Source organism: Patiria miniata, unplaced genomic scaffold, assembly GCF_015706575.1.
Source record: "Patiria miniata isolate m_02_andy unplaced genomic scaffold, ASM1570657v1 HiC_scaffold_2, whole genome shotgun sequence".
Taxonomy (NCBI): Eukaryota; Metazoa; Echinodermata; class Asteroidea; order Valvatida; family Asterinidae; genus Patiria; species Patiria miniata.
This window is the reverse complement of record NW_024037058.1, coordinates 18111035-18122253: the sequence shown is the minus strand read 5'-3', so window position 1 is coordinate 18122253 and position 11219 is coordinate 18111035. Positions and strand designations below refer to the sequence as shown.

Below are 11219 nucleotides of genomic sequence, written 5' to 3'. Positions count from 1 at the left end.
CAGGTTAAAACCCTCGACAGTAATACAACTACTTGCTGCTGAACACTTCAGCAACCCACAATATTGATTGCTGCATGCAAACTTTTCACCAGTTCGTGCCGGGACTATTTTTGCCGAAAATTGTGAATTTTGAAAAAGGCAAAATATAGCAGCCAACTTCACATATACAGCCAAATGCCACAGATACTGATTTGCAAAGAGTCATTTCAACAGTATTTGTACGACATTTGTTGTCAAAACCTCAGTACTTTTCAACACTACTGGGTATGCAACAGAACGCATATAGTAGAATAGGCTTTGTACAGCGGCCAATTCGGTGAATCGGCCAGCGGTGAATCGGGGCAGGCTTGACGTTTTACCCTGTCAGCCGTGCCTGTGTATAAAACCAGCCAGTGCTGACACGAACTGGTGAATTGGCACACTTTGCAACACACTTTGCAACACACTTTGCAACACACTTTGCAACACGCAGTTGCAGCCAGCACGTGTAAAACACGGTGAGCGAGCTTCAAATATTTCAATACTCAGTCAAGCGCAGTTTCCAGCCCTAATATGGTTGCATAAGAAAGCCATCCACTGTTTCCTGCAGAAGAGCATCAAGCAGCAAAAGTTTCGCGATAAGCTGTACAGTCGACTCTCGTTAGTACAAACTCTATTAGCCCTTACTCTCTGAGGGTAGTTTACTGCATGTCAGTTGGTTATGCCAATGCCCTCCAGCTGCAGTTTATTGGCAGATAGTTTTATTTAACAGTGAAGGCTCCAATTGGCAGGAGTTGGAGGCCCTGGAGGGTGCCTGATACTGACCAGCTGGGGGCACTCACTTTGTTATCAGAGGACTCTCATTGTTCTCTGTGGCATGTATTGGAGTGCCTGTCCAGTTACCCTTGAAATGACATGGCAGATATTGGAGGGCCATGCAAAAAACATAGGAGATTTTCTTGAGGCACATATTGGCATGCGTTGGAGGGTCAAGTAGGGTAAGGGTTAATACAAAATTCTGGTTATAACAAACAAAAAGCCTTGGCCCCGACTGTGCATTCATGTGCACAATGAATGGGACTGATGTTGCTCTTAATACAAAATTCTGATATAACAAACAATTTGGCTAGGTCCGAGCAAGTTTGTTATAGCGAGACTCGATTGTATTTGTATTTTATGAGGGATACAAACAGTAGGCCTGCTTTAATTGTTTATCACCTTTCTTAGTATGATATAGTTATTTGGTCAGTCACATTAAATCCCTCTTTTTTTTCATTTCCTCTGGGATTTTTCGGCAATACAGTCCTTGTGGACTCTAAATGTCTTTCCATATGAAAACAAAGAATGAAAAAATGATTTATTTTTGTACCTACCCTAACAGCACCTAATAATATTAATTCACAAAAAAGTGTCACCAAAAGAACAACATCATTGACAGGCACGTTTTTTGTGTGTTGTAGTCGAGTCCATTGCAAGTCAGGTCCAAAGTAAACCACAAGTTCAGTCATAAGTAAATTAGTAACAAGGGATGCCTTTTTTCACTGTTTATGTGAATAGCTACCCCCGATATTTTTGTGACTTAAAATGGACTGGACTACGACACCGGTGATTTTGTTATCTTATTTTTTAGGTAAATGAGGGAATTTTTTTTGGGGGGGGGGTTTGAGTTTTTTATGCAAATTATCCATCACAAGGTCAAAGGCCACTCGAGGTGTGGGCTACAGAGGAAAGTGTGGAAGAACCAGCCCCTCACACTGAAACAAGACAAGATAATCTTATGTCCTCACAATTGGGATGGGTTATTAGTCCAGTGCAATGCTTTTACCCATATTACGTGTAGAAGTGTCACAGCCCAAGCTGGGCTTGAACCCACAATCTGCAGAATTACCCGCAAATCACAAACTCAATTCCCCAGACCACAAATAATAAATAATATACCAAAATATAACAACAATCACGTGGATAACAGTCATATTTCATCCTTTTTCACTAGTGAGCAAACTTGTAAATTGACTTTTGGACTTTTGATGGAATCGGCAACAACACTGATTCTTAGCACTGCTAGGGTTACTTATTGTTTTTTTTTCCCATAGAATGTGTCAAACCTGGCTGCCTCACTAACAAAATGACAGAACTACTGTGTTCACCCCTTTTTTTAATATCACCCAAGCAACCCCTGTTCTGATGCAACCTTTTATTGTACAGGTCATATGGATCAAAGAATGTAAATTTGTGTAAATATGTTGTGATGTTAAATATGTGTATATATTTTGTCTTTTACATTGATGCAAATTGTTTAAAATCGCTAATAAGAGTTGCTAGTTAATTTTTTATAATACTGAAAAAAAAAGATCGTTTGTGTATTAGAGGCTCAAAACATCAGTACTAGAAGTAATAATTAATTTATCGGTTTTTTTTTATAAATTCAATAACAGCGAATGGACACAGCATTCATACACTATGTCAGTAGATTATGGTGCTTAATACGGGATGCTTTCTACTTACACAAATGTTGATAACTTTTACTAAGGGAATAAATGTGTGTTTGGGAAGTATTAAAAACTCTGTTTAATACCGTTCGCCTCGTGTAATTATCACCCATCCAGACTCCAACTGGTCTTAAACAGAGTGTTTAATACCAACCAAGCACGTATTTATTCCCATTCATAAATACCTTTTTCGGTGCAAAAAAAAAATCTTTTCAGTTCAAAAATCGAAACAAGTCAAAAACTTTACGTTGCCAACCATTTTGTTAAACAACTTTACTTCATGTTTTATGAAACTCCCCTCTGACTATAATATGGAATGTCCCTCTACGACTCCTTACCTTATAAGAAGATTGGCGTGCGCATCGGCTTACAGCGCAGTGTCGCGCAAAACGCAGCTGGGCTGGTGTAGTGTGAATTTCGGACAATGAAATACTGATTCACTGGTAGTGCACATGCCTACATGAGGACTGTGAACGTTCAACCAATGAAACGTTTAAAGGCACTGGATTTCATGGGAGTCTAAATTTCATGTGACACTGGAAAAGTGTTTAAGACCAGCCAGTCTTTTGTTTATCATCTGTTTCAGACCAGCCACGTGACGGGCTCTCAACCAATAGGAATTGGTAAACTGTATTAGGTTTTATGAATATCTTTTTGTGCATATCAAGTGGGAAATTATTCTCAAATGTTGGCGCCATTTAAATAAGTGGAAAGCATCAAAAAGTAAATAGATTCCGGTCACAAATAATACTACAGCTGCAGGCAAATATTTTGACTTGAGCTTTTGTCAAAGTTGCACCTTATAGTCCATCATACCGAATCTTAAAGTCTGCAATCATGTTGGATGATTTAATAAAATAAAGAAATGCAAAAAATACAAGTCTGTTTTTAAAGTGTTTTAATATGTTCTTTGAATATTTCCACACTCATCTTTCCCCAGACTTTTCTAGAAGTTTCCCCCCCCCCCCCAAAAGTCAAACAAGAACAAGATCAAACTTTATAATCCCCTTCCCTCATAATTTAGTCTGGAAACATGGACTAGACTTGGTCTCCTTCACTTGAGACCCAGCTAGCTACTACATCTTGCCTTCATTCACAATTTTCTTTTTAACGATTCAATTTCAAGTGGTGGGGTGTATGGCGGGGTGTGTAGTGGAGTGTGTGGTTGGGTGTGTGGCCTAGTGGTTACCACTTGTGACTCATGATCAGAGGGTCAGGGGTTTAAATCCATCTGTTGTGTCCTTGGGCAAGCCACTTTGCCCTAACTTGCCTCTCTCCACCCAGAAACACAAATGGATACCGACATTAGCTGGTCAGTAAGCTACGAGGGACCGGCATCCCATCCAGGGGGAATAGAAATATTCCCAGTTGTTTAATGCCAAGGAAACCGGGATAAACGCTGGCCTGATGGGCTATTATGGCTTAAAATTTACAGTTTCAAGAAAGTGAACACTGGGTTAGGACAACCAATTTTGTTTGTGCTTTTACAGATCTCGGGTGCCTACAATTATCCTATGCAGCATCATCCTTCTGTTTAGGAGAAATTATTCCATAGAAAGTTAATGGAAAAATAATTCTTCGTACTGACACACCTTTTGATCTTACATATTGCCAAGTCAAATACAAATTCCAAAAGTTAAAGGGCCCTACGCTCATGCCCCTTGCCCTGATTTGCACGCCTTTACTCTCTGGAGGAGACTTAACATATGTCTTGATGATATCTGTGACTTAAATGTAGATAGGATCATTTTCTTTCCGTGCATTATGTTTTCTTTTGAAGCCACAAAATTGCTTAAAATCTGAAGAAGGTGCATAACAACTAACTTGTTGAAGTTTCAGCTTGGTGAATGCTAAACATTTTGAGAAATTTTGAAATTTCATTTTAAACATATAAGCATGATTCCACAATCAGAGCTTTTGACCTCTTCGAAAACATGTACATGACAAAATGACACAACTTGATTTTCATTTAAAAAAAACAACTAAATTTGGATTGAATTATTCACTGAATAAAACAAATACACAGGCCCTCTATGTAGTTGATTGACAGCCGAGCAACCATTTATTTCTTGTGTTTCTTTTTCTTCTTGATTGGTTGAGTTTCCTCAGCATTGATGCGACTCTGGTGGACTGTGTCGTCATTCTGCATAAGAAAATGAGATGAATTAATATTTGCAACAATTATTGGTGGTGTATCAGGGAGGCCTCAGTAAATGGGTGCGGCGACTGATGTTTCACAAATAACGTATCATGCAGGATGAGTAAAAAAAAAGCGGAACCCTCATATTTAAAAAAATATGTAGCACCAAAAATAAATAATGACTGGAAAGCCAATTTCATAAGCTACTTTTAGATGAAAAAAATTACTGAAATTGCTCAATCCGTTCAAAGAATATCACCATTTAAACATAATGATCCTAAAACCTGTCTCGTCCTAAAATTGAATTTTCAACTTGGAATCGTCAGCGATAAAACTTCAGTTTAAAATTTTAAAATATTCAACAAAATCCTTTTGAAGGCCTGTCTTTTATTTTTAAAAAGGGGGATTTTATAAATCATATTGATTGCCTAACCAGGGTTGTTAAATATAGATATGGTGTACTACAGTTGGCAGTTGTTGAACAAGTATTCTGTGTCATTTTCTTTGTTGTTCCAAACAGTCAAAACGCACAATAATTTTTTTATTTTTGGACGAGACAGGTTTAGGGTCATTGCGTTTAAATGGTGATATCCTTCGAACAGATTGAGCAATTTCATTAATTTTTCATCTAAAAGTAGCTTAAAATTGGCTTTCAAGTCATTATTATATTTGGTGCTACATATTTTTTTAATTTGAAATACATTGTTTGGGGTTTGAGTTCCACTTTTTTGGACTCACCCTGTACACATGTATGAGGGTGGAAGGCAATGTACAATGTACCTGCACACGACGTTGCTGTTTCCGCTTCTTGCCCTTTCGATGTGCCTTTGTCATAACTCTGTCATCTTTAACCTCCCCTTCTCCTGCCAGTCTGTCATCCCCACCCTGTGTATCACCCTGTTTGGCCTGGGGCTTGCTCTCCTCGTTGCTCTGGGTAATGTCTGCTGTGGTGTTATGCTTCTTGTCCTTGTGCAACTTTTTCTTCTTCTTTGCCTCTGTCTCCACAGGTCCAGTGTCTGCTGTGTCGACTGATGGCCTTTTAGGCTGCTCTAAATATGCAAGAAAATGGAATTGTTCATACCACTGACAAATTGTCAGCAAGGGTGTGAACCCCACCCCCCCCCCCCCCCTTCTCTCTCTCTCTCTCTCTCTGGCCAAAAAAAGAAAAAAATACAACTCCCTCCTAATAAAAAATTAAACAAATGCATAATATTTTGTCTCACACAAGTTTCTGAACTGAGAAAAGAGGTGGAGCAGAAGAGGGGGGGGGGGGATGACTATAACAAATGCAAGACTGTGGTTTATTATACCAACATTGAGTGGCTCAGAGTGGAATGGGAGGAATATTATCACAAGGTGAAATCTGGCCTTTTAATGTTGAGTAAAATGGAAAAGTCCAGATTTTACCGAGCAATAATATTCCTCCCATTTTATAATTTAAAGCCACTCAATATTTGTTTTAAATATCTGACATATAGATCCTTGTCATTTAATTTACAGTTAAAATGAAACTTCTATTTCAATAAAAAAAATGGTGGGAAATGTATTTCTCTCTTCCAAACCACCCCTTCACAAAATGTTTGAACCCAACTCTGTAGCTACTGACTCTTGTAACTATACACGCTAGGCGCAAAGCATTTGCACACAAAATACCGCGCCATGGAACAAGGATAATCCTTACTGTTCAATAGTAAATCCCATTCACCATGGGCAAATGGGACTTCTTGAGCCCCGTCATGAATGGGAGCAATAATGAATGTCACGTGATGTGCGTTCCATCAATGAAATGACAAGGATCTGTATGTCAGTTATACAATCAACAATAATGAAGTTCATGGGGAAAGGGCAAACATCAGTACCCCCTCTTTGTTAAGTGAACGAACACTGGCTACATCTTACTCATATTCAACCCGTACCATACCCTCACTAATAGTGGCGTGTCCTACAGGGGGGGGGGACTATGCCTCCCCTGATGGATTTTTTCGACAATTTTATTTTGTCAGCAATGATTTAAATAATTTTTCAAGAGTTTTTCTGACATTAATCCCACCAAAGAAAACCCGCTCAACAACCATTACAATGAAAAGTATGCATAATAATGGTCAGTTTCGAAGAGCTCGCCCCCATTTGGAAGATGGGTACCAGACCCCCCCCCCCCCCCCCCCCCAGCTTTTGGATTTTACAGAGGCCAAGTGTCTGGAGAAAACATGTGTACATTTCGGCGCGGATGTACGGTTGCCCCCTGACAACAAAAGCTGTATACGCTGCTGCTCACTATACAAGATTTCTTCAATCAAAAACAACCCTGATAATTTGTTATCTTTCTGCACATCAATTAAAATTCATAGGCAAAATGATCCAGAGGGATCCAATGTCTCAAACTTTACATTGTCCAACATCGCATCAAAACTGATGAAGTCACTTTTACTTTGATGTATTGTTATGTACATCACAAGATAATGGGGGCGTCCCATTCAATTTCTAAACCAGAAACCAGTAGTTTCTTTGTTACATAAAAACTCAGTTATTTATAGTTTCATAAACAAGGGAAACTACTGGAAGTGGAGATGGGCCTGCCAAAAGAATGCTTCACTTTCGTATTGTGACAGTTTACTGACTTAAAGTTGGTTTATGTGTAAACATCTTGTCATCATTGATAGCTCTTTCAACTGCTTCCTTGTTTAGGAACTATTACGAAACTGCTACGTGGATGAACTAAAGAGGACGCTATTACTAGCGCCGAATGAATGAATACCAGGGAAGGCAGGGTTTGTGTAGAATAAAGAAAAGATGGCGCACGCGCACACTTGCTACATTTAGAAATCAATTCAAAAGTTGGACCATTGTTCCACCTGAAGTATGGCGGCTGCGCATCCATATTGGAGCGAGTGCAGCGGGTGACCCTAACAGACCTGAATCCTCCACTTTCAATATGATTTTGCACACCCCTAGGGAGAGGGGTTAAATATATAACCTTATAGCTACTCTATATAGTCATGTTCCCTAACGTGGCGCACTTCGGAGCTTACCCAAATTTCCTCGTGTAGTGTTGCCAATCCTCTTTGTTGACAAACCTCAAATTCATGCAATGAAATACTGGTGCTTTTATCTTATTAATGCTCGCCATTTAACCTCCGTGAACAATTTCAGTTTCATAAAATTTAAGCCGAAATTAAAAAACGGTGGTGTCCGGAAATTGGGCACAAATTGGCGGAGTGTTCCCTAACGTGGCGCACTTAAATAAATCTCGAAAAATTCCAAATTAACATTTCAGAATTTCTGTAAACTTGATCAATTCTGATAAAACATTATTATTTCTACTTACATACCCAGCCAGATGTTTGTCAGAAAATTATTTTCTTATTTTTTGGGGCATTTTCTAAGGTTTCACTTTGCACTTGAAAATAAAGTCGGAAAATCACGCCAAAATAAATTTTTCTTTAAACTTTGTAGCGGGTAAATAAACTCGCAATTTATGAACGGGAGTGTTTAGAACTTGATGAAATTACACTTTCTGTGAAATTTCAGTTAAAACTTTTGCTCTAGCTAGGCGCTACAGGCGAAAAATCAAAGTGCGCCACGTTAGGGGCCGCGCCACGTTAGGGTACATCAACAATATATATACTTACATAGCAGTTGTTTTAAGAATGACAATGCCAAAGAAAGGCTTTTTCTTAGAGACCTTCTTGTTATATTCTATTGCCAGCCTTACAATGAATCCAGAGAGAAGCAATAGAATGCCGAGATTATTGAGTACAAGTCCAAAGATATTTTTACAAACAAAACACACAAAATGACAACATGCAAGATGCAGTTTGCTTTTCTTAATACCATTAAAATCTTTGAACAGATGCAATAAGGCCAAAAAAAAAAAGTCTCCGGTTTCTGGTATGGAGCTTGCCCAAAAAGTGATGCGGCGACGCAGCTTTTTTTTTTTTTTACCTGATTTTTTTGCTCCAAATGTGTGCTGATGACTGCAAATGGTGCCCGACTAAACTTAGTGCAAATATATGGGAGTCCAGAGAGGCCACATAAAGCTTATTCTCGACCATAACCCAATCTAAAAACACGTTAAAATTGTGCAGCAGCAGGATTCCAGTCAAACCAATGAGTTTGGCGGTTTTGAGACATCATCTTTCATTGAAAAAAAAACTTTTTCATTTTGCCGACGCGCATGGCTACAACGACGCGCGCGCATACCAGAAACCGGAGACTTCTTTTTTTTGGCCTAAGTTTCCTTTTTTTCTTTATTTTTTGCACTGAAACAACTGTCAGTACTATGTACAGCATAGTTTACAGATAACACACACCAGAGTGATAACGCTTAATAAAAATTTACAGAACAAATTTGTTGAATTGTTGAAATCACAAATTTGGTGGTAGAATGAGCTGAACAATTTCTCTTAAACACTGCAAACCATGGCACCAGTGGCGTCGCCAAGGGGGGGCCAGGGGGGCACGTGCCCCCCCTGGAAAACCTAGTGCCCCCCCGAGTGCCCCCCCATCAAATGCTGGTGCCCCCCTATCCTCTGCAAAATTCTGCGCGTTGTTAAAATCATTACCTCAAAAATAGCAATTTCTGGAGATATCTTCAGATCGAATTTAGCATCAAATGTGGCACCATTTTGCATCTAGCCCATCCTCCGTATGCGAAAATTTTCCATTAGACCCCTCCCCCAGGACGGCGATCCGTATCCACCTAAGTGCCCCCCCCCCCCATCAAATGCTGGTGGCCCCCCCTGTGCCCCTCCCAAACTGAAAAGTCTGGTGACGCCACTGCATGGCACCCACAGCAAAACTGAAGTGCTACTTATACCAGTTTTAAATTTGTTGAAAAGCTTAACAATGACAGAATAATAAATGACTTTAGAACTGTTAAATGTTTATGGAAGTTATAGCAACTTTTTGAAAAAAAGGATTGCATTTTATCCCTTTTTTGTGGAGGAGTGCAGAATTTTGCCTGTGGATCCTATGATCTGATCCTATCTGCAGGACCTGCTCTTGGTAATGTCCGCAGAGGGATATTGATCGTTGATACTTGCTGCCTCTTTCTGCAGCAGAAGGCTTGCTTAAAGGCCTTCCTGTACCTTCCACTACCAGCATTGAATATGACTGAATTAATGGAAGAGTTGATGACTAAAAGGCAATCAGTCATCAGAACGAAGTTCATTTGAACTTCGATAGATATAGTTACTTCTCCCAAGCTTTGTGATAAAATTACAATTAAGACAGTCACAACTTGGACCAGAAAACAGAAAAATGCCACGGCTGTGTTGATGCCAAGTATCAGAGTCACTCTTCGTAGATGTTTTGACGGACCGTGGGTCTGATCACCAGTTGGATTTGGTGCATGCAGTCCCTTAATTAGGAGGATATTGAAAATGACTGTGAGGATCAAACTCAACATGAATACACAGAAAAATATGTAATTACCAACCTGCAACAAAATAAAATCACTATTTGCGTACATCTGCACATTACTCGATAGATGTTTATACTTTTCTTCATTTGGCCAAACAAGACATTTGATTGGTGGTACATTCATGGTCAGAAACTGATCAAACAAATTGATCAAATTTATGGACAACGAAACAAACCATATGCAAACTGCTGCTCGTATTGCCCGTCGTTTCAGGTTGAGATTACGGTGTTTGAAAGGGTAACAAATGGCAAAATATCTTTCGTAAGACAGCAGTGTTACAAAGGCTAAAGATGAAATAGCACCCACATTTATCATGTATACTATAAGAGTAACAACTGCTTGGGCTGAGTTTCCCCAATGTGATACATCATCCGATGCATTTTGCTTTGTCACAGCCACGCCTTGCTGAGTGCCAACTGAAAGCAAGACCATCAAATCTGCAATGCCCAAATTAGTCAGGTAGAAATTAGTGACATTACGCATGGAGGGAACTCTGCAAAGGGTAAAGAAATAAGACAGAATGGATAGGATCCCTAGCAGTTTGAGGACAGGCAGCACATAACCATACATTACAGTCTCTGCATTGGAATAAACATGATCGTCAGCCACTGCCGGATTTGGAAAGGCTGCGATGTTCAACGAGTGATTGAAAAACTTGTATGTCTCGTTGCTCTGTGCATTGTAGGACTCGTTCATCGGTGCCCCGGGGGCTGTCCCTGTGGCATCCCAGATCAGTAGATACCGGGAGTCCATCTGGTATGCAGAATAGGCCACAGAGTAGTTTTTGGTGTGGTTCTGGAAGACACAGGTGAAGAAGGTGCAGACCAGAATGTCCAGCTGAGCAAGGGACGTTGTAGCTTGGGCATAGACCATGAGATTTGCATCAAGTGACAACATGATGGACACAGAGTCTTGCTGCTACCCGTGTCTGTACAGAAGTGTTAAATGCTAGCAAACGCAACTGTTCAGTGTCTTTTGCAGGGGTGGAGAAACACAGCAGAAGTTTGCTCACTGAATGAAGAGCTGAACAAAAGAGTGGTTTGCAGATGACGACAGAATCAAGCAAGACAAGTTTGACTGGTGAGGATAACTGCAGGTTTGTTCAGCAGCAGCACAGTTGGGAATTGCAAGCTAAAATCTTGTCTCTCAAGCAGGATACAAGGCAAATTTTTTTTTTTTTCAAAAGGAC

At 39.8% G+C, this 11219-nt stretch overlaps 2 protein-coding genes across 2 annotated transcripts; both read right to left on the bottom strand.

Moving 5' to 3' along the window:
• Window positions 1–3195: 3195 nt before the first annotated feature.
• On the bottom strand, window positions 3196–6511 carry LOC119726424 (cylicin-1-like). The gene is made up of 3 exons (XM_038198078.1): window positions 6508–6511; window positions 5389–5657; window positions 3196–4611 (listed from the first exon to the last, which is right to left on the bottom strand). The coding sequence occupies exons 1-3, from the start codon at window positions 6509–6511 to the stop codon at window positions 4531–4533; spliced, it is 354 nt and encodes a 117-aa protein (XP_038054006.1). The 3' UTR covers window positions 3196–4530.
• Window positions 6512–9399: 2888 nt separating this feature from the next.
• LOC119726925 (kappa-type opioid receptor-like) lies at window positions 9400–10974 on the bottom strand. Its single transcript, XM_038198774.1, has one exon. The coding sequence runs from the start codon at window positions 10925–10927 to the stop codon at window positions 9578–9580; it is 1350 nt and encodes a 449-aa protein (XP_038054702.1). The 5' UTR covers window positions 10928–10974; the 3' UTR covers window positions 9400–9577.
• Between the last annotated feature and the right edge of the window lie 245 nt (window positions 10975–11219).

Excerpts from the sequence above, each read along its gene's own strand:
- LOC119726424 (XM_038198078.1), bottom strand. Across the intron at positions 4,612-5,388 it reads AACAGCAACGTCGTGTGCAG|AATGACGACACAGTCCACCA; the intron begins GTACATTGTACA and ends TTTCTTATGCAG.
- LOC119726925 (XM_038198774.1), bottom strand. The coding sequence starts at position 10,927 with ATGTTGTCACTTGATGCAAATCTCATGGTCTATGCCCAAGCTACAACG.